Genomic DNA, 24,959 nt, shown 5'->3' with positions numbered 1-24,959 from the left:
CTAAGGGGTTAGTGGGCGTGAATAATCAATGTATCGTCATCATCGTCATCTTCCGTTTGCCTGAGCGGAACCAGAGAGATTCTTTTATTTTGTTGTTAATTTATTTTATTTACTTGTAATATTTTGTATTAATATTGTTGTTGTTTTTATATACTGTTTTTGTTGCAATTATTGTTATTATCATTTTCTATTTAATTATTGTGTGATTTTGATACCAAATTACGGAGCCCCCGAAGTGACCTGTGCAAAAAAAATAATCTAAGAGACTTTCGTTTCACGTTTCTCGTGCGCACGCGAAAGTATCTCGTGCACACGCGAAAGTTTCTCGTGCGCACGCGATAGTTTCTCGTGCGCACGCGAAAGTCTCTTAGATTTTTTTTTTTGCACAGGTCACTTCGGGGGCTCCGTACCATTGACTCCAATGGAACGTTTTTTTTTACAGCAATGGCGGCTCGTGGAGCCTCTCAATAGTTCCCGGAAGTAGCAGCAAACACCGTAGAGATGCATCAGAACAAACCGTTTGCGACGCACTTTTAAAAGGTGAGACGTTTAAAGAATAATATTATCTTATTCTGTATATTATCAGTACATCTAAATAAAAATAACTTGTAAATTAAAACCTTATAGTTGAGTATTACTCATTAAATTAGGAGATAAGGGATGTTATCGGATAACTAACAGATTAGGCAAGGATTGGAGCTGGATAAAGTTAGTAACGAACACCCTATTAATTGTAAAATCTTTGCAAATACCTCACACATTTTTTTGTTGTTGTAATTTTTATTTATATTTAGATTGGTCCTGCTGACTTGAGCCAACAATTTTTTTCTCCTCTCATGTCAGTGGGGAAGCCATACATTCGCACACCTTTCTCTGAGCGATTGGAGCATCCCCATGCAGCACAGCAAACCATGGTGAAGACTATGCAACGACAACATGAAAGAAAGGACACATACAAAATGCTTGGCATGCTATTTAATTTATTAGAAATGTATTCATGAATTGCTGTAAATAGTTATTGCATTTATTTGAATAAAAATACAAAAAAAAAAAAAGTAATATCGTAATATATTATTACAATTTAAAATAACTGTTTTCTATTTTAATGTATTTTAAAATGTAATTTACTCCTGTGATGCCAAGCTGAATTTTCAGCCTCATTACTTTTGAACGGCACATATACGAGTATGCTTAAGTTGTTTTAAAGCTGAATATATTGTGTATATGAATAAGTATTGTAAGAATTATACATTAGATATATAATATTTATAATACATAAATAATTATATTACTATATATAGAATTGTAAGAATTGTAAACAATAAGCTTCATTTCACTAAATTGTACATTTACGTCACTGCTGCTAATAATTAATAGTTCATTGACCCATTGTGCAGTGCGAGCTGGAAATCACCTGTCACCAGACTGTCTCTGTACTATCTGAAAAGTCATAAATATGACATTAGTTACCAAGAGATTAGTGAAAACAATGAACATGAGGTAACATAAAAAGGCAACAGAAACCCTAGCCTGAAATAAGTTGAGGCAAATAATGGTAAGCGAACACTAATCCTCAAATATTAGCTGATTTGATCTTTAAAAAACAACATCGCTGTAACAACATACTCATGCTACTCACGCCATGAAACTATGGAATTACGATTGTGTCAATAATAATGAATGTAACTTTATAAAACTGAACGTAACTTTTTCAGAAACTATCAAAAATATTCCATTAAAAGAAGAAAAACACAATTAAAATGAAAGAAATGAACTCAGTCGCACGAATTTAACAGGCTCTTCAAATATGCTTCATTTTTTGTTAATGATTTGAAAGATTCGTTTTCGCAAATCGTGGATTCTGAATACATTGCCACAGATTTCGCTTACGCTTCGCAGTTTTTCGTTTGCTGTTTTGAGACAAACCTCTCGTGGGGGTGGGCTTAACAGTGATTTACTCTGATTGGATAGTGAGCTTTTGATGGACAGGTGCTCTCTGACCCGGAATTACAGACGTCACTCAGTGGCGCGCATATTGGAAAGCTCTCGCGGTGATTTGTAGTTATGCAATACGTCGTGCTTTGTTGTATTACTTACTAACAATATGTAAATAATATTTGACCTATAATTATATAATTTAATATTATATGAGACCTTCGATCGTCTAATAATCGTCTTTGATCAGTCTGTAAAAATGAGCTCTCAGGAGAGACACGGAGCGGCATCATCTTCCTCCTCCTCTTGTTTTTTATTTATTTATTTTTTATTATTTTTTTTTAATGCAAAGAACAGGAACATACAAAAGAGAAAGCATACGTACATCAACCAAAACAATAAAGAAGACAAAAATAAATAGAAAAAATAAAAAAGATAATAATAATAATATTGTTATATTGTATCGTTGTGGCACTGTACTGTATCTCTGCTATATGTTGAGAAAGTGTTAATGACATTTTCTAAAGACAAAATCGTTTATTTGACAAGACTGCAAATTATGATTATCATATATTGATGATTTTCATCACATTAAAGGGATTGTACATTAAAAAAAGGCTAAATGAAAATTATCATCATTTATTTACCCTCATGCCTCATTACTTATGTAACATTTGTTTGAACTATTTGCTTAAAGTGTAAAAAAAAAAAACGTAAAATGTTAAGATGGCAGTATGAGGCTGTGCCATATTGTGAATATAGTCACGGCTGAAGTCACACTTCATGTCATGCCTAACAATATGCAATATATTTCTAAATGTATCATGCCATACTGCTTAATTAATACTCAGGACCTCATATACATTACCACAATACCACAGTATATATTAATACTTTTTTATTTTTATAGAAATGGAGCCTCAATTTAGGAGGAGAGCTGAGGGGAGTCTGAATATGTGTGACTCTTCTATGGCCCTAAAGGTGAAGGAGAAGAACGAAAAGAGACCTTGATCTTGGGCTCTGTCTCCAGAAAAGTTCATGGATTCTGCAAGGAGAGCTGTACTGCGCCAAGGTGAAGACCCAGTGAGTTGGCGCAGGCAATAGGGTGTGTTGCTCTTGAAAGTAGCTGTTGACGTGTTCGCCCGAGTTCGTAAATGCCTTTTGCCGAACTCGCTCTTTTCCCATCACATATCATCTCGGAAAGGCATTTCAATATTTGTATAAAATATGAATGTTTAATAATAAAATGTTTATCGATTAGGGGTAGGTGTAGGGAGGGCTTTATTGTCCATTTAATAATTTTAATAGATATAGTTATTTACACTTGTTACACTTGTTACACTTGTTACACTTGTTACAATACATGTTATTATTGCATATACTGCATTTATTGCTTTATTGCGCAAGTGTGGAAAGCCTGCGCTATCTTCAAATAATCCAGCGCTGAATCGAGTGGACAACTGGAGTAGTCGTCGTAGAGAGTTTAAAATGAGCAAGAGTGGTTGTAGTAAACGAAAAAGAGAAAAAGATGAGAGGGAGGCGTCTTTATTAAGACATGTGCCATCTATTCACATGTTCTTCAAATGGAGCCAGGAGGAGAATCGGAGTGAAGAATTTAAAGAAGATGACGAGTAAGCTAACCAGGGTCCAGAGGAGGCTGAGGCTAATGTTAGCAGTGCAGCACAATCTGAGGCTGAGGATAGCTGTAGCAGCAGAAGCACACAGTGGATTAATCAGGTGTTTGACCCAGCGTTGTGGGGGGCAATCAACGAAGATGCTCGCGCTGTCCTTATCGATCGTGGACCTGCTGTCTTTCATAACAGTAGGAGCAAATATCCAGCCTCAACCCGTGATGGGGGTTTGGGCAGTAAGGTGCGCTCACTCACTAATGATCTGCTGTGTTGTCAACTCCCAAATGGGAAAAAAGTTTCCTGAGACTGGATCACATATTCACCTTCCACGTGTAATATTTTTTGCTTTGCCTGTATGCTTTTTTCTACAAAGAAAAATACATTTGTTGGTGTTTTTTTTCTGACAGGAAACACCCCAAACGTGTGCGTGAGCATGAGAAAAGCACAGAGCACAGTAATTCCAGGTTAGCATTGCTTCGGCGCTCATCTGTCAGTGGAATCGCTAAACTATTGCACCTTTTGGAGGGAGAGAGGAGTCTTTCTAAGGGCAAGAGAGCCCCTGAGGGGGAGAGGAGGGGAGAGACAGACAGAGAGCTTCTGAGAGACAGAGCTGAGGAGGAGAGAGACAGACAGGAAGGAAACATTAACAGGTGTGTGTTCTTTTACTGGATTGACTTTTTACATACATAAATTACTCCCAATAGTAGTTTTGATACATGGATATAGGGACAGTCTATAGAGCCTACAAACAACTTCTCAGATTACATTAGTAAATGCTATGCTTGCTGTTTACGACTTTTGGGCTTTTATATATAACATATTATAACTTACTGTATCAACAGCAACAGAACAGCACATAATAAGTCAGCTCGAACATTTAAAAGAAGAGGTGGCTGTGATCAAGCAGCTTTTATTGTCTTTGACAAATCGCAGTTCTCCAGCTGCAGTCCTATCAGAGGGCATCCGTTTGCCACTGAGCAACATGCAGGACCTCGGAATAGTCGAAAATAGGCTTAAGGAGGAGGCCAGCTACAGTGAAATGGTATATTTAGTTTCTTCAAATACCATATTCTGTAATCACAAGTTTATTACATTTTCCATTACAGTTTGTTTCTGTCTTATGAGTACACTAATACATTATTACCTCTATTTAGGCAAAGTATCTGGCAACAGTTGGGGGTCCCAACCCATCTGCCAACACAAGACGCATCCTTGTGCACATGCTAACTACCCCACTTGCTCAACAATTGTGCTGACGGCTCTGGCCAGAAGTTGGCCTTTGTGGATATGCTGGTCTGCAGAGCAGTCATAGGTACATTATGTAATGTACATGTGTGATAAGACCATAGAAGGGGAACAAAATCAAAAATTAGATTTGAATTGTAAAGGCCAAATTACAGATTATTTTTGGCTTTGGCTCAACCAGGTTAGACCTTTTTTTACAGCTGATATTTGTTTAGTCTTGACCAAAACTACTACGGTACTACTACGAACTAAAAGTTAGCCGACATTTTATAACCAGAGGTTGCATTAACGGAAAAGTGTCTGTCATTTAATTAATTTTAAAAACACTGACAGATAATTAAAAATGTTTTCCGTCATTTTGACAGAAAATAAAATCTGATTTCAGTTTTGAAATCTTTGTTAACCTGCACTTTATGCGCAAAACAAAATATACAACTGGAAAGTGATATCTAAATTATGGCCTAATAATAATGAAGAACGAAGCATGAATAACATACCATATTATGTTCGTCAGTACATTGTTCTGCGCACACCGCGAGTGAAAGGGAGACGCATGTGAGACCTGATGTGAAATGAAATTATCCGCTTCAGATAAACGCTTTTTAAAAAATTCTGTTGATAATCATTTTTTAAGTAACATTAACATAGAAATTTAGGCATGTCCTTTGTAGAATTTTTTTTTACGCAAAAAGTAAATAAAATGTTTAGAAGTTTCATGGGAATCAATATTAACGGACTAGTTGACTATTATTTAAAATGCTGACTTGCAGCACTAGTCGACTAGTTTGAGTTCCTCAAAAGATTCTTGGTGACGTGTGGAACGTCCTGAGGTGGAAATGCCCTAAAAAAATTTTTTTACACTTACTTTTCAATTATTGTTTTCTTACTCACTTAAATGCTGTGACAAAAAGTAACCGGGCCACAGCATCCGAAGTGGAAGCTACGGTTAAAATGTGGCTTGGCAATTCTAGAGACAGGGATGGGGGAAGGAGAAGATCGACCAGAAGGTAATGGCAGAGATCCACTGGTGCCCCTGAGGGGATTGATTTTTTACTTAATGTTTTCTAATGTGGTTCTATGTGGTTATTGTTCTGTTTTATAAAATGTATTTTACTTATTTAATCCGTGATCAATTTTGTACTGAATTTTATATATTTTCTTTCTTTTTTATAGTTTTTTTCCTGGCAGTATTTGAAATATATGACTCTTAGTTTATAAATACTACTTTCAACAAGTGCAATTATTCTGCATATGCTGTGGTACTCTGCAGGTACAAAGTAATACCAAACTAATTGTATTATTTGTTAAGAACCCACTGAGCACACCCACAGGGCATACTGTGTCCCAGATACCATATCCACAGTTTGCCCACACAACCTGTGGGCACACCCAGCTGCACTTTGGGATTAGGGTTAAGCAGAGTAGCTCCCCAGTGGTGCCCATTGTGAGCCCGCAACATGCCCACACTTTGAACCCGCAGTGGGAGAACCCAGACCCAGCCCAAAGTGTGGGCATACCGTGGGCATGTTATGGGCCCACAATGGGCCCCACTCTTCTTAGTGTTGGCAGCCCACACTCATCCCACACTTTTGGGCTCATAGTGTGGGGTCCACACGTGCCCCGCATTTCATGCCGGTACCGGGGCCCACAATGGGCTGCCCACTTCGGGCCCACATTTTCTGCCTGCAGTGGCCCAACACAGGCCCCAAATGAAGCCTGTTTGTTTCATCCAGGCTGAGATCTACAAGATGCAGGCAGAGCTACGAGGTGAGATGGTGGCATCATCAGGCTGGAACAACAGGTAGAGCTGTTTATCATCTGTTTAGCAATGGTGGGAGAAGCCATGCCCCTTAATGATAGGTCCATGTGATGTAGAGTAAATCAAAAAGAGGAGTGGTTAATTACCACTGGTGTGACTTGGACACCTCTCCTCTCCAGGTTACCTTAAAGAATCTGCCTGTGAGGCATGATTCAAACCATCCAAGTGCAATTCCTGTGATGCCCATGTCAGAAAGTGTGGACAGGAGAATCTGTCCATCACCCTGACCGCAACGCACCTTTTGTGGTAGAAATAGAGGCATCTAACACCGGTATTGGTGCCATCCTCTCCCAACGCCAAGGTAATCCTCCTAAACTTTTTCCATGTGCTTAATACTCATGCAAACTTTCCTCTGCTGAACAGAATTATGATGTGGCAATCATGAACTGCTAGCCATGAAAGCAGTATTTGCAGAATGGCGACACTGGCTGGAGGGTGCCAGACATCCATTTCTGGTATTAATGGATCATCACAACCTGGACTACCTACGCTCAGCCAAAAGACTAAATCCCAGATGGGGCAGATGTTGAAGACACTGTTCTTCACTCGATTTAACTTCTAAATTACTTATCTAAAGCTAATTACTTAAAGAAGCTAATCAGAGATTGCATCTGCTCTGTGCTGCCTGCCTCACTGGACTCATTGCAGTTTGCATACCACAACAACCGCTCCACTGATGATGCCACTGCATCTACACTGCACTTGCTGTGCAGCTGGATCCTGGACTTCCTGTCAAGCAGACGTCAGGTGGTTAGAATGGGCAGGAACATCTCCTCATCACTGACCCTCAACACTGGAGCCCCGCAGGGCTGTGTTCTCAGCCCACTCCTGTATTCCCTATACACGCATGACTGTGTGGCAACACATAGCTCCAATGCCATCATTAAGTTTGCTGATGATACGACAGTGGTAGGTCTGAACACTGACAATGAGGAAACATCCTACAGAGAGGAGGTGCACACTCTCGACACACTGGTGTCAGGAGTACAATCTCTCCCTCAACGTCAGTAAGACCAAGGAGCTTGTAGTGGACTTCAGGAAGAAAGACTGAGAACACAGCCCCATCACCATCAGTGGAGCACCGGTGGAGAGAGTCAGCAGCTTCAAGTTCCTCGGTGTCCACATCACTGAGGAACTCGCATGGTCCGTCCACACTGAGGCCGTTGTGAAGAAGGCTCACCAGCGCCTCTTCTTCCTGACACAGCTGAGGAAGTTTGGAAGGAACCACCACATCCTCACACAGTACTGTAGAGAGCATCCTGACTGGCTGCCCACAACCACAAAGCCCTGCAAAGGGTAGTGCGAACTGACAGACACATCATCGGAGATGAGCTTCCCTCCCTCCAGGACTTATATAACAGGCGGTGTGTGAAAAAAGCTTGGAGGATGATCAGAGAGTCCAGCCACCTGAGTCATGGGCTGCTCTCACTGTTACCATCAGGCAGGTGGTATCGCAGCATCAGGACCCGCACCAGCCGACTACATGACAGCTTCTTCCCCCAAGCAATCAGACTTTTGAACTCTTGATCTCTCACGATCAATATACATCAGAACTGCACTTTATTAATCTTATTATCTCACACTGGACTGTCATAATTATATTAATTGTATTACTTTACTCTATATTCTATTTTTATTGTATGTGTATTCTATATTGTGTGTTGTTTACTGTACATTGTATATTATTATTGTGTTGTGTAATTATGTGTATATTAGATATGTAAATTGTGTTGTGTAAATATGTTTTTTATTGTAATTGGTATATGTCTCGTCACTGTCATGACTGCTATGTTGTGTAAGGGGGAAAGGGGATAAGGTAAAGGAGGAATAGGGAAGCCACCCAACTGGCCCAAGGACGGTATCCAATGGCGTGGCTGAAGGTCTCCTGCGTGTTCTGTCTTTATCGTACGCATTCAGTTTAAGTGATTTAATTCCAATTATATAACTATATTATTCATTTTATGATCCTCGTTTATTTTATCTGACTCCAATTATAAAAGTTACTAAGGATATATTAATGTTCTAATCTTAGTTATTATTATTAAATTTTATTTAACATTAAATCATCGTATTTAACTATATTTTATATTGTACTCGTTCATTCAGATTCCTGTCGCTTAGAGAGTCTCGCGCTGGACATAATGCAGATCTCACGGTCACAAATACACCAGTATTGGTAATTAAAACAGTAATTGACTAAATCCTAATTAGATGGATGCTCATGTTTGCCCTTATATCTACAAGTATTTTGTTTAGTCCCCTTAGATAGTAAACACTTAATTAGAGTAACATTTCTACCCAGAGGTCATGACCACTAAATTTACAAAGATAGACCAACATACCCAAGTTAAAATAGTTTCATATAATGATCATGCCATAGTTTCCTATGAACACTTAGCTAGAAAATATTACAATAATCAGAGGTTTAAAATTCACCCTATTTAGGCTTGGTCAACACTAAACAGAAATTCCCTCCGTTTATTGTCGGAGCTCTAAAGTCTCAGTTGGTGTGCCCCATGCTCCACTCAAAACTTGGTCGAAGATTTGCGGGAAACATGGATTTAACGTAATCTACTAAAGACAATAGTTTCAGAGTAAATCAGAATAAATTAAAATGTAACAATTTATTTACCAGGTAAATTATAAATTGATCAATTCCAATTAGACAATAATAAGTCAAATTTAGACATTTTATCAAAACATAAGAAATTCAAATTGCAATTACCTGATAACTACACACAGTAAACTGTGTGGGAGATCTGGCTAACAGATTTCCATTATTAAAATTACACACATTATGTGTGTTGGATCGTCTGACTACAGAGAACCATGAACAATGTGCCTGTCACGACTGGCTCGTTACAAGCCGCAACATAAAAAGGGGAGTCTGACAACAGGTCTTAGTAAACTCAAAAGAGAATGGTTTTATTGTCAGTAAGCATAAACCACCACAACCATGGATGGTAACATGGGTCTAGGGTTAACAAAGGGAAAACACAGCATTAACAAATAATATAATTATTTAATACTTTACGCTACACGGTAAGAAAAGCATGAAGATAAATTGAAGAGGTCTCACTGGGCCAGCCACTCCTAAGACATGAAGCTATCCCAATGAGCCCTTGAGCAAATTACACACAGCATTTTATAGCGATACTAATTATCAACTAGATAGGTACATTTCCTGAAGAAAATGTGAGTGGTGCTTGCCGTGGCAAAACTCGTGAAATAGCATGCTTGAAAAGAACAAAAATTATGGTCATAAATAAATCAACCCAGAAGTCTCTACGTTTTTCTGATGCAGAGATATGTGATTTGTTACTCGGTTGCTAGGGTAAACCCATCTGGTTGCTAGGCAGTTACCATAGTGATAGTAATGAAGTCTCCTTGCCATCCTTATTGAAATAAGTCAACCCGAAGTCTGTACTATTTTCTGGTGCAGAGATATGTGATTTGTTACTCGGTTGCTAGGGTAACCCCATGTGGTTGCTAGGCAGTTACCATAGTGATACTTATCAAGTCTCCTTGCTATCCAGAGTAAAATCAGTCAACCAGGAAGTCTCTACGATGTTCTGATCCAGAGATATGTGATTTGTTATTTGGTTGCTAGGGTAACCCTCCTTGTTGCTAGGAAGTTACCATAGTGATACTTATGAAGTGTCCTTGCCATCCTGAGTGAAATAAACCAACCCAGAAGTCTCTACGCTTTTCTGATGCAGAGATATGTGATTTGTTAATTGGTTGCTAGGGTAACCCCATCTGGTTGCTAGGCAGTTACCATATTGATACTAATGAAGTGTTCTTGCCATCCTGGTTGAAATAAATCAACCCGGAAGTCTGTACTCTTTTCTGGTGCCGAGATCTGTGATTTGTTTCTCGGTTGCTAGGGTAACCCCATCTGGTTGCTAGGCAGTTACCATAGTGATAGTAATCAAGTGTCCTTGCGATCCTGAGTGAAATAAATCAACCCGAAGTCAGTACTATTTTCTGGTGCAGAGATATGTGATTTGTTACTGGTTGCTAGGGTAACCCCATCTGGTTGCTAGGCAGTTACCATAGTGATAGTAATCAAGTGTCCTTGCCATCCTGATTGAAATAAGTCAACCCAGAAGTATGTACGTTTTTCTGATGCAGAGATATGTGATTTGTTACTCGGTTGCTAGGGTAACCCCATGTGGTTGCTAGGCAGTTACCATATTGATACTAATGAAGTGTCCTTGCCATCCTGGTTGAAATAAATCAACCTGGAAGTCTGTACTCTTTTCTGGTGCCGAGATATGTGATGTGTTTCTCGGTTGCTAGGGTAACCCCATCTGGTTGCTAGGCAGTTACCATAGTGATAGTAATCAAGTGTCCTTGCCATCCTGAGTGAAATAAATCAACCCGAAGTCAGTACTATTTTGTGGTGCAGAGATATGTGATTTGTTACTCGGTTGCTAGGGTAACCCCATCTGGTTGCTAGGCAGTAATCATAGTGATAGTAATCAAGTGTCCTTGCCATCCTGATTGAAATAAGTCAACCCGAAGTCTCTACGCTTTTCTGATGCAGAGATATGTGATTTGTTATTTGGTTGCTAGGGTAACCCCATCTGGTTGCTAGGCAGTTACCATAGTGATAGTAATCAAGTGTCCTTGCCATCCTGATTGAAATAAGTCAACCCAGAAGTATCTACGCTTTTCTGATGCAGAGATATGTGATTTGTTACTCGGTTGCTAGGGTAACCCCATGTGGTTGCTAGGCAGTTACCATATTGATACTAATGAAGTGTCCTTGCCATCCTGGTTGAAATAAATCAACCTGGAAGTCTGTACTCTTTTCTGGTGCCGAGATATGTGATGTGTTTCTCGGTTGCTAGGGTAACCCCATCTGGTTGCTAGGCAGTTACCATAGTGATAGTAATCAAGTGTCCTTGCCATCCTGAGTGAAATAAATCAACCCGAAGTCAGTACTATTTTCTGGTGCAGAGATATGTGATTTGTTACTCGGTTGCTAGGGTAACCCCATGTGGTTGCTAGGCAGTAATCATAGTGATAGTATCAAGTGTCCTTGCCATCCTGATTGAAATAAGTCAACCCGGAAGTCTCTACGCTTTTCTGATGCAGAGATATGTGATTTGTTACTCGGTTGCTAGGGTAACCCCATCTGGTTGCTAGGCAGTTACCATAGTGATAGTAATGAAGTGTCCTTGCCATCCTGAGTGAAATAAATCAACCCGAAGTCAGTACTATTTTCTGGTGCAGAGATATGTGATTTGTTACTCGGTTGCTAGGGTAACCCCATCTGGTTGCTAGGCAGTAATCATAGTGATAGTAATCAAGTGTCCTTGCCATCCTGATTGAAATAAGTCAACCCGAAGTCTCTACGCTTTTCTGATGCAGAGATATGTGATTTGTTACTCGGTTGCTAGGGTAACCCCATCTGGTTGCTAGGCAGTTACCCTAGTGATACTAATGAAGTGTCCTTGCCATCCTGATTGAAATAAATCAACCCAGAAGTTTCTCTGATTTTCTGGTGCAGAGATATAGTTACTGCTAAAGGGTTGCTAGGGTACTCTGTTTAGTTGCTAGGAGTGGCTTGGCAGCTGCCAATCATTAATCTCCAACGGCTGCTTGTCAGTATGAATGATATAAACCAACTCCCATGCCTCTGTGACATTCAGAATGGAAGATATCCTCTATGGATTTTGGTTGCTAAGGTGCTCGACAATGGTTGCTAGGGAGGGGCTAGGAAGTGTTGAGGTGATTCATGATTGGCTGTTTGCTGCCCCGAGTGAAACGAGACCACCCTTGTGTTTCTATGAAACTTCTATCCGGAGATATCCCTTTGATGTCTTTCATTAGAAGTGTATGGGACTTGTTGCTAAGGTGCTCTAAATTGTTGCTAGGGCGTGGCTTGATAGATTCAAAATGATCCTGAGATACTGATTGGTCGCCTGAGTAAAATGAGCCCGCCCCATTGTCTCTATGACACTGTGATCCAGAGCTATGTTGAATACAAATCCCAATGCCATTTCATTTCATGGGCCAGTCCTACACCATTGTAAGTCAATTGGGGCATTTTTGGGCAGCTCCTGCCCCCAGGGTGCAACTTTTACCCCATTTTGAGGTATGCTCTTACAGAGCCTGCCAGCCTCTTCAAATGTGGCAAATCACACGCTTCTGCGAAATCCTCGCTGAGCTGTGACGCGCCAAAGTTTGTCGCAATGTTAAGTCTATGGGATTTTTCGGCCGCTTTTTTGCCCCTGGGGCAATTACCGCACTCCGATCGCTTATAAAAGTCATAGCACACGTGTCCTCAATAGGTCGTTCGATTTGACACCTCATTCGTGGGTCTACGCCAAACGGTAGCGGATCGAGTTAGGTGCCGAAGTTTTGTAATGGAGATAGAATAATAAAAAGTATAAAAATAAAAATAAGTATGTGAGATTACAATAGTGATGCTTTGCAAGCACCACTAATAAGTATGTGAGATTACAATAGTGATGCTTTGCAAGCACCACTAATAATAAGTATGTGAGATTACAATAGTGATGCTTTGCAAGCACCACTAATAAAAATAAAAATAAAAAGTATAATAAGTATGTGAGATTACAATAGTGATGCTTTGCAAGCACCACTAATTAGTAAGGGGAGAACCAATTAAATCACACGACTCAGGGACGTCACACCTCCCACTCCAAAAGGAGGTTCCCCTGGAGAACCGACAAGACAGACAAAAATAATCATTGCACACATACAAATACATACAAACCTATTGTTATACATGCGAATGTACAATAACATCGATACTTATCTCCTTGTTTTCCACTCCATTTCGCTCTCAGAATCCTGGGCCCTAGGACATCAGAGAGGGGAAAGGAGAGAACAAACAAACAAAAACACCCACCACTAATGGGTCTTCTTATATCCGTGAGAGAGCATCAGCGATGATGTTATCTCTGCCACGGATGTGTTTAATATCCAAGTGAAAAGGTTGTAAGATAAGGCTCCATCTCATTATTCTTTGGTTTTACCACGCATCCGATCCGGGAAAGTCAAAGGATTATGGTCAGTGTACACAGTAATGGGACCATAAAGTGAACTCAAGTATACTTCAAAATGTTGAACGGCTAAAACAAGAGCTAAAGCCTCTTTTTCTACCGTTGAATATACTTGTTGGTGTCGATTGAACTTCTTTGAAAAGTAACTGACCGGATGCTCAATGTCGCTGGAGTCTTTTTGTAACAGAACAGCGCCAGCACCATAAGCACTAAGCGCCAACCGCAAGCAGAAAAGGTTTCTCAAGTTCAGAGTAACTAATACGGGTGCATTCGCCAACAGAGATTTGGCATTCTCGAAGGCATACTGACATTGTTCTGTCCATTTAAAGGGTTTCTTGGGGCTTAGTAAATCAGTCAACGGGAAACTATATCCACAAAGTTCTGACAGAAGCCTCTATAGTAACCCACCATCCCAAGAAATCGTCGCGAACTCACGACGGGTAGTTGGTATGGGAAAACTACAGACAGACTCTACTTTCGCGTGGATCGGTTTTACACAACCCCGCCAATTACCTTACCCAAATAAGTCACAGTGGCCTTTCCGAACTCACACTTGGCGAGGTTTATTGTCAGATTGGCTTTCACTAGACGCTCAAAAGTTTTCGAATCTGACAAAGGTGTTCAGACCACGAAGAACTATATAGGACCACATCATCGAGGTACGCTTCACATCCTTCTAGTCCGCCAACACGCGATTGATCAGCCGCTGAAACGTAGCGGGAGCATTTCTTACCCGAAAGGCATAACAGTGTATTGCAGGAAGTTATCGGGTGTAACAAATGCAGAAAGTTCCTTAGCGAGATGTTAGAGGAACTTGCCAGTATCCTTTCAGAAGATCAAATTTGCTGATGAATTGTGCAGAGCCAACACGGTCAACACAATCATCGATTCTAGGCAAAGGATAACAGTCAGATTTTGTTAAGGCATTTAGCTTCCTGTAGTCAGTACAAAAACGATACGAATTATCAGGCTTGCTCACTAAAATACACGGAGAGCTCCAAGAACTAAAACTGGGCTCTGCGAAGTTATGAGCAAGTAAATACTCCACTTCTTTTTGGAGTAATTTTCTTTTGATAGGATTTACTCTATATGCATGTTGCTTTACTGGTTGAGCTACACCAACATCAATGTCATGCTCAACGACGTGAGTTCGAGTCGGAACATCAGAAAAGAGAGAAACGAACTTACCAACTTTATTATATCGGTCTTCTCTGATTCGGACAGATGAGACAAATGGTAAGCAAAATTAGCAAGGATTTCCGAGTTAAGTCGTCCTTCCACTTCTCCCCGAGAAGGACCTTTCGTCTCCTCTGGACTGTCAGCAACCTCTTCAGTTGTTTCTAAAACACTTGGCTCAACCATTTCAGTAGTTGTTACCATAACAACAGACAAATAGGGTACGGATTCACGTACGGTTTCAATAAATTAATGTGACAAACCTGTATTTTCTTTCGCCGTTCTGGCGTGTTTAACACATAGTTATTATTGGAGAGGCACTTCAGAATCGTATAGGGTCCAGCAAACCTAGCCTGAAAAGGACTTGTCAACACAGGTAACAATGCCAGCACTTGATCACCAGTTTGAAATTTTCTGGACTTTACTTTGCGATCAAACAACCTCTGCATTTTCAGCTTGAGACTTACCTAGTTTTCAGTAGAGCAATAGCTCTGGCTTCATAGAGTCGATAACTGAAAACTACTTACGTAATCTAAAACGTTTTCGGAGGTTCGGAAGTTGTCCACTCATCTGCCAAGACAGTAATAGGACCCTTAACAATGTGTCCAAACACTAACTCATTAGGGCTAAAGCCTACGCTCTCTTGCACGACCTCACCGAATAGACAGTAACAACCACGGAAGTCCTTCCTCCCAGTCACAATCCAGTTCAACACAATAAGATCTCAAAAGTGACTTAAGAGTCTGATGGAATCTCTCTAGGGCTCCCTGACTCTGAGGGTGATAAGCACTTACGATATTGTGTTTGATTTTTAGTTGTCGCATAACTTTAGAAAAGTGTCGAGACATGAAGTTCGAGCCTTGATCAGATTGTATAATTTTGGAATGCCAAAAATAGACATGAAACTTGATAAAGCCTTTAGAATAGCTCTAGTAGTAATTGATCTAAGAGGATAAGCTGCAGGATAACGTGTAGACTGACACATTACCGTAAGTAAATAAGCATTTCCACTCTTAGATCGTGGTAAAGGACCAACACAATCGATAATCAAGTGTTCAAAAGGGGTGGTAACTGTAGCAATAGGCTGTAAAGGAGCTGGTGGAACTTTTTGATTCGGCTTTCCAGTCATTTGACAAGTATGGCATGACCGAACGTAGTTACCCACATCTCTCTTGATTCTAGGCCAATAAAATTTCCTTAGAACTCTATCACAGGTTTTTCGTACCCCCATGTGACCAGCAATGCCTTGGTGTGATAGCTGTAAGATGGGTTGGCTAAAACTAAGAGGAACTACAATTTGGATCCTCGGTTCGAGTGAAAAATCAGAGCTCATAGGTTGATGTTTACACAGCAAACCATCTTGGAGAAAATAGAAAGGAGATGACGTTTTATCCCCCACTTCTCGGATTAAAGAGAATAATTCCCGAAGTGTATCATCTGACTGCTGCGCTTTAATAAGGTCATCTCGAGTCACACTATAAAGTGGAGACATAGAACAAGTGTCAACATGGTCATCACCAATACACAGACTTTCAAATATGGAATCGGACTTATCCATCTTACTGATCCACAACAGACTGCAACTCATTCTTAGAGACCACATTTTCAGCTTCAGGACACACTGTACTAAGTTCTGGCTGAGAATCATTTTCAGAAACCATAAAAGTATCAGAAAGAACACTTTCCTCTTCATCTGGCATATTTTTATTTGCCATCGCTCGAGTTATTGCACAGGCGGGAAATAAATCAGGACGGTCAGAAGACGCAACCCACTTCTCTACAGTAGAACCTACTATGGGTGGAACACCAGCATCTATCTTTTCCCAGACCTTTCCCCCGGCTAAATCATTTCCGAGTATAAACGTGACTCCAGGAACAGGAAGCATCTCACGAACTCCAACTACTACATCGCCTGAGACTAGTTTGGAATTTAAGTGAATGCGGTGTAGAGGAACTTCCATGAACCCCATCTCTAGCCCTCTCACCAATACATGTGTCCCTGTAGCAGTACGTTCAGACAAAGACAAAAGTCCTTTCGACAAAAAGGATTGCGCTGCACCAGTATCTCTGAGAATACGTACCGGCACAGTCTCCTCAGAATTAGGCAACGACACAGTCCCTTCAGAGAGGAATGGTGAAAAATCAGAGTCATTTTTAACATTCTTCACATCCACCTGTTCAACATCCACCTGTTCGACCTGCTTATTTACTTGACCAGTAGGTTTCCTACCTGACGTGGAAATTAAACCAACAGGTTTAGCAGCTTTCTTTCTTTTTGAGAATAATACAGTCCGAAATTTTATGTCCTGCCTTTTTACAATAAAAGCAAACTAACTCACCTTTTGTGCGTGTAGCTGAGGTATTGTCAGCAGAATTTGACGCTAACATTCACAAGCTTTTTATTTTTAGCAGAGACACTCAATCTAGACCTACTCTGATCTGAGTGACTGACAAAAATGTGATGGGTGAGGACAAATTCATCTGCCATTAGAGCAGCATCTGATAATGTACTTACTTTATGTTCATTTAGGTACATGGCGACGGATCTTGGAACACAGTTTTTAAACTCTTCCAACAGAATTAGTTCTCGAAGCTGTTCTTTAGTGTTTACTTTTACTGAGGCACACCAGCGGTCAAACAGATTCTCTTTCTCTCTAGCGAATTCAAGATAAGAACACTGTTCAGGTTTAAAATTGCTCCTAAATTTCTGACGGTATGCTTCAGGTGCCAATTCATAAGCATGTAAAATAGTGGACTTAACGACTTCATACTCACTACTCTGTTCTATAGTCAGCGCTGAATACACCTCTTGTGCTCTCCCGACTAAAACACATTGCAACAGCAACGTCCAAAATTCTTTAGGCCATTTTAAAGACTGTGCAACACGCTCAAAATGTTGGAAATATTTCTCTACTTCCTTCTCTAAGAACGGCGGCACTAGTCTAATGTTTTTGTAAACATCAAACACAGGTGTCGCGAGCACTGCTACAACGTGAAGTGGAGCTTCAACAGTTTGTTCATTCAGCTCTAACTCAAGTTGCCTCAGCTGAAACGATCTTTCTTCCCTTTCCTTCTCAAACTGTAACTCCAGCTTACGTAATTCTAAATTCTGTTGTAACTTCTTTTATTTCAAAATCATTTTCTAGCTCTTTCTCCTTCAGTGCACACGCATCACGCTGGGCGCGAAGTTTATCCGCATCAACACACAACTGCTTCTCTAGCAAAGACATTTCTCCAAACTTTGCATTTAAACTGTCCGTGTCAGAAGGAGGAGAGACTACAGTCTCTTCAGAATGAATAAGTTGAGACCTTACCTCTAAAATACCCTGCTCGGAAAGTGCGCTTTTCACAGTTTCCATCAGAGTTTCCTTACGTCTCTTATCACTACTGGTTACCTCCACATCAAAGTGTTCGGCAATCTGCAACAGCTCTTCCTTCGTACATTTCTCCATTAAGATTTCCGAAGGAAATATGAAGAAATCTTCAATTACTGACGACATTTCTGCAAACGAAAACAAACAGAGCAAACACAAACACAACAGCAGTACAGACGCAGCGTGAGACGCTGTTAAACTAGAGCTTAGAAACTACAAATCCCGTCGGCCACTTCGCCAGGAATCGTCACATACACGCTCCGGTGCGAACCCCACCTTAGTTAATGGATAAACAAAGACTTGCCACAAGTCATTCCCGAAATTATCTATTTATCCGGCAGGTATCAGAAACAGATACGGAGACTATAACACAGTGTCACCTTAAATGAATATGAGATTCCAGTTCCTACCTATAATCAGAACTAACTAAACCTTCCTGCTCTTCAAAGGTGTACCGGACTCGGGCGGCATTAAACGCTGAACTCGAAGACAATTGGTATTTCAAACCAAAAGCCCGAAGCGTACTCCCGACAGAGATTTAAAACCTCCATCCAGAATAACCTTCAAGAATAAGAAAGGCAAAATAACAAAGAAAATAACAAACAGTGCCACGATGGAAGGATTTTAAATCCAGCTGAGACACACTAACTCACTGAAATCTCCTCATTTACAGGTGAACACGCTGAAAACATTACGCATTTACTTACTCGTGTAGCATCCCGGACTGAGCCTCAATTTTTATGTCACGACTGGCTCGTTACAAGCCGCAACATAAAAAGGGGAGTCTGACAACAGGTCTTAGTAAACTCAAAAGAGAATGGTTTTATTGTCAGTAAGCATAAACCACCACAACCATGGATGGTAACATGGGTCTAGGGTTAACAAAGGGAAAACACAGCATTAACAAATAATATAATTATTTAATACTTTACGCTACACGGTAAGAAAAGCATGAAGATAAATTGAAGAGGTCTCACTGGGCCAGCCACTCCTAAGACATGGAGCTATCCCAATGAGCCCTTGAGCAAATTACACACAGCATTTTATAGCGATACTAATTATCAATTAGTAAGGGGAGAACCAATTAAATCACACGACTCAGGGACGTCACAGTGCCACATATCCTTAAATACCCAAACCATGAACAAAGGGAATTTTGGGAGTGGTTAGGTTTGGAAGTCCTGGGGACATACCTCATTAACTTACAGGCAGGGATGGGGACAGACCTCCAGAATTATGCAGCATTTGGTAAAGACCTTATAACTTTGTTACCAATAGATTTATAAACATGGGAAAGAGACCATATACCAGTCACACTGAGACATTTTAAATGATACCAAACATTATGCCTAGTCACATTATGTGTATACATCAGACATGATATTTTGATGCATGTAGATCTTGGGTGAGTTTGAAGTGATTCTGAGCTGAAGGGGAAGGAGGAGTAGAGGGGGGCAGATGTTTGTGAGTTTTTTGAGAATTGTCCAAAATTGGCCTGTGGTGAGGTAGAGATCAGATGTGAGATTTTATGACTTGGTTCTTGCAGAGTTATTTGACTTTTACGACATCTTAATGTCAGCCTTACAGTTGCTCGGAACTGCACACAAGACTTTGACCCACTGTTGCACTAAAGTGATATGATTTGATATGATATCGTATGATATGGCAAACATGAGGGTTAAAATACAATGACAAGGGTAACAAGATAATCAATGAACAGACAGAACTATACAACTCGTTCCACACACACACACACATACTCACAAAATGTGTTATTTGTTAGGGTTTTACTGTTAAATGCAGAGTAACAGGTTTCTGCATGGTGTTTGAAGATGCATTATAATGGCAAATAAAACAATTGTGAGCAAATTAGAGTTTAAATTTCTTTGAGTTCAACACAAATTCACAGTATCTACAGTTCAACAATAACCTTCTCTGGGGACATTAACTCAGTCCACAAAACCCTTGTGTCTAAACCTGTTTTACTTAAAGATTATCCAACAAAAAAGTAGTCTAGTGGACATAGTTTATTCAGTGCCCTCCACTAATATTGGCACCCTTGGTAAATATGAGCAAAGAAGTCTGTGAAAAACATGTCATTATTGTTTATCCTTTGTTGATCTTTCAATAAAAACATTCAGAAAAATCAAACAATTGTCCCATTTTAAGCTTTCTGCAGAGGCATTCAGGTTTAGATTTTTTATCTGCTGGTATATGATAGAGTCCATGATGCCATGTATCCGAACAAGATGTCCAAGACCTCTGATAAAAACAGTCCCACAACGTTAAAGGTCCACCATCATGTTTAACAGTGGGCATGAGGTACTTTTCCATATGGTAACTTCTCTGTTTGCATCAAACCCATCTCTGGTGCTTGCTGACAAAAAGCCCTATTTTAGTTTAATTTGACCACCGAACCCCGTCCCATTTTAAGTTCCAGGTATCTGGCAAACTGAAGACATTTAAGTTTGTTGTCGTATGAGAGCAGAGGCTTTTATCCTGAAACTCTCCCAAACAACCAGTTATGATGTAGGTGATGTCTGATTGTAGTTTTGGAGACTTTCTGGCCCTAAGACCCATCTAAGTTCTGCAATTCTCCAGCTGTGATCCTTGGACATTCTAAGGCCACTTAAACCATCTTCCTCACCCTGCATGGAGACAATATAGACACACGTCCTCTTCCAGGCCGATTCGTGACATTTCCAGTTGAACGGAACTTCTTAATTATTGCCCAGATGGTAGAAATGGGCATTTTCAATGCTTTAGCTATTTTCATGAAGCCACTTCACATTTTTTAAAGCTCAACAACATTTTGCCACACATCAGAATTATATTCTTTGCTCCATTGTGATGGATGAATTTGGCTTGTCTGTTACCTCATATTTATACCCCTGTGAAACAGGAAGTCGTGGCTGAACAATTTCATGTTCCTTGTCACCCATGTGTTAGAAAAATGTAAAATATGAATAGAAATATACTTCATATATATTTGACTCATAAGTAATTTCTAGGAATGTGGAAATAATTGTCAAATGTATTTTGGAGAAAAATATTAATTATGAGATTTCCCCTTTCTATTATTTTAATTCAATTAAAGTTTAGCTTTTAGTGAACATTTGAAACTTTCTATTAGTCTGTCTTCATTTGCCTGTTACGAACACTGACTTAATGTGCCAGTGTTTGATTTGATTCATTATACTGTAATTGATCTCAAGCTCAGTATTGAAACTGTCCATCTGTGTGTATAGAATGTACATAATGTTTGCAATTCACACCACAGATTATATATCTTATTTTTATTTCATTGAAGCAGTGAAGTAAATCCTCTCTCCAGGTCAACAAAACAATTCACACAGTATTTGTTGGTATAGAATAATAAGGTGTTCTTGTGTATAAGCAAACTCCGCCTACTGTCAAAGGTTAAAACTGAGACTGACACACCTGTTTATCAGCATTTCTAGTTCACCTGTCTGTCAGTCGAGTGAAAACACAGAATATTCTGGAGATTATTGATCATTCTGATGCATGTTTTTGGATGTGAAGCTTTTTGATTTGAATCAGAATAATAAGAGTTCAGACCAACAACTGGAGAAAGTGAAACTTTGAAGATTTTTATTTGTCATTTCGAAAATGGCGTCTAAATCTTTTTCTGAGGAGGATTTCTCTTGTCCTGTGTGCTGTGATGTTTTTAAAAATCCTGTTCTTCTGTCCTGTAGTCACAGTGTGTGTGAAGAGTGTATTCAGAAGTTTTGGAAAAGTAAAAGATCGAAAGAATGTCCAGTTTGCAGATGTAGATCAACATTAGATCATCCTCCATTAAATCGGGTTTTGAAGAATCTGTGTGAGACTTTCTTACAGGAGAGAAGTCAAAGATCTTCATCAGGATGTGAAGCAGTCTGCAGTCTTCATGAAGAGAAACTCAAACTCTTCTGTCTCGATGATCAACAGCCGGTGTGTTTTGTGTGTCGAGATTCCAGAACACACAAAAAACACAAATTCTGTCCTGTAGATGAAGCTGTCATCAATAATAAGGTCAGATCAATTATATTCAAAACATTTATTGAAACAGCACAACTTGCAGCATACTTTATGATTGCATATATGAACAAATAATTACAGACAGTAAATGAAGATTATTCTGGTCAAACTCATAATGATCTAAAAGCAGAACAGGGCTGGAAAGTAAGAACTCTTTATATTAACATGTCCATTTCTTTCAGGAGAAACTCAAAACTGCACTAAAACCCTTACAGGAGAAACTGAGAATATTTAAGAAGTTTAAACAGAATTTGGATCAAACTGCAGAACATATTAAGGTTTGAATTAAACTGTGTAATTAAAGAGTGTGAAACATCCCATTTTTGGAAGTGTATATTGATATACAGTTTGACCATCAGATCTTTCTCTGAAATGTCTTTTGTTTCAGTTTCAGGCTCGACACACAGAGAGGAAGATTAATGAGGAGTTTGAGAAACTTCACCAGTTTCTACATGATGAAGAGGCCGCCAGAATAACAGCACTGAGAGAGGAAGAGGAGCAGAAGAGTCAGATGATGAAGGAGAAGATTGAGAAGATGAGCAGACAGATTTCATCTCTTTCACACACAATCAGAGTCATAGAGGAGCAGATGACAGCTGAAGATCTTTCATTCCTACAGGTGGAAACAATGAACATTTATACAACTTCAATATTCATTATACTGGAGACAAATGTCAGTTTCAAACATTAAAAGCAAATTCAGTTTGGATGAATAATCTGTGTTTCTTTCTTTGTACAGAACTTGAAGAGCACAATGGAAAGGTTTGTATTGTGTTTCCTGTTTCTCTCTCGGTTCTGAACCCAAATCAACACGACTGACTCCTGAATGTTTTTCAGAACCCAGTGTACACCAGCAGATCCAGAGAACATTTCAGGAGTTCTGATCAATGTCCCAAAACATCTGAGCAACCTGAAGTTCACTGTGATACAGAAGATGCAGGAAAATGTTCAATACAGTGAGTTGAGAATACAACAATGAATTCATAATGATCATTTGTGTTATTTGATGTGTGTTTGAGTGTGTATCTGTCCTCTCTCTTCAGCTCCAGTGACTTTGGACCCCAACACTGCTCACTGTAATCTCATTGTGTCTGATGATCTGATCAGTGTGAGACTCAGTGAAGAGAAACAGCTGCTTCCTGATAATACTGAGAGATTTGATATGTATAAGTGTGTTTTGGGTTCAGAGGGTTTTAATTCAGGGATTCACTGTTGGGATGTTCAGGTTGGAGACTGTACACACTGGTATTTGGGTGTGATGACAGAATCTGCTCAGAGGAAGAATGAAATATTCTCCAGGAGTGGACTCTGGTGTGTTTGGTTTTATGATGGTATATATGATGCATTCATTTCACCTGATCAAACACCTCGTGTCTCAGTGAAAGAGAAACTCCAGAGAATCAGAGTTCAGCTGGACTGTGACAGAGGAAAACTGTCATTCTCTGATCCTCTCACTAACACACACATACACACTTTCACACACACGTTTACTGAGAGAATATTTCCATGGTTCGGTGTTTGCTGTGACATTTCTCCTCTGATGATCTTACCAGTGAACTCCTCTGAAAAAAAGACTTAAGAATGAAATTACAGATTAAACTTGTATCTACAAAAGTTGAGTTTCTGTAGAAGACAGACTAATCAAATGTGTCTTTGTAGCATCAGCTGTTAATTCATTTATTCCTGCATGTTTTAATGCTTTTTAATGATGCTGGCTAAGATGTGAATTCATATGTGAGATCAGTGATTTACTGAACATCTTAATAATGTGATCTCGGGTTGTTATTGATCATTATATGATAGAACAGTTGAGCTTGACTGTGACAGATAACACACACACACACACACACACACACACACACACACACACACACACACGCACGTTTACTAAGATAATATTTCTATTGTTCAATGTTGTTCGTGACATTTCTTCTCTATTGATCTTACCAGAGAACTCCTAAAAAAAAGTCTTAAATGAGTCTCTAAAGCACAAAGTCAGAATAAGTTTGTTTTGTCTATTAATTCCTTCACTTGTCTTTTCTGCTGTTAAAATACAAATAATGAAATCACACTTTTATTCATGGTTGAAAAATAAATAATTGTGGTTGAAGAAATGAGAATATCTCATGTGAGTAACGTCATCAATGTAACTTCAGGAGAACATGAACAGAGAAACACAAGCAGAAGCCACAACATCAGAACATATTTCAGACTTTATAGTGATCTAAAGCTGAGCGGTTCTCATGGACTTCACATTAGTCCACATTCAGAACTGACGTCTGAACAACCTTGAAGACAAAGATATTATCATCAATATTAATTATTGTTAGTATTTCACTATTTTCTGCTTTTTAAGTCTTTTCAACTCAACTGTAATTTGTTACAATCAAATAATAAATAATTTCCCCATATAATATTAAGATTTGTTGCACTTTCGGACAATTAACACATTTCTTCACAAAATATTTTAATTGCAAATAATTTTATTAGTATGTGAAAATGTTACTGATTTAATTGTAAAGTACGTTTGTAAATATAAATAAATGTATTGGTAAACTATATATCATGTTAGTATTTGCTGCATTGATTTTATATTTGAATTCAAATTCTCATTACCAAAATATGTCCAGATGTTAAATTATTTATCATTTGTTTGTCATACATCATCATTTTCTACCATTTTTGTGACATAACATTTTCG

General features: G+C 39.3%; 1 protein-coding gene across 1 annotated transcript in view; it reads left to right on the top strand.

Moving 5' to 3' along the window:
* Positions 1–23,680, top strand: part of LOC127628604 (E3 ubiquitin-protein ligase TRIM39-like) — a 131,716-nt gene extending 108,036 nt beyond the window's left edge. The window contains exons 7-8 of the mRNA XM_052105374.1: positions 23,484–23,569; positions 23,638–23,680. Of these exons, the coding sequence (XP_051961334.1) occupies positions 23,484–23,569; positions 23,638–23,680 (129 nt within the window). The remainder of the gene's footprint in view (positions 1–23,483; positions 23,570–23,637) is intronic.
* Positions 23,681–24,959: the final 1,279 nt, after the last annotated feature.

The sequence above is a fragment of the Xyrauchen texanus genome, chromosome 35, assembly GCF_025860055.1.
Source record: "Xyrauchen texanus isolate HMW12.3.18 chromosome 35, RBS_HiC_50CHRs, whole genome shotgun sequence".
Classification (NCBI taxonomy): domain Eukaryota; kingdom Metazoa; phylum Chordata; class Actinopteri; order Cypriniformes; family Catostomidae; genus Xyrauchen; species Xyrauchen texanus.
Note: the sequence above shows the minus strand (reverse complement) of the source record. Positions and strands in the feature narration are given on the sequence as shown.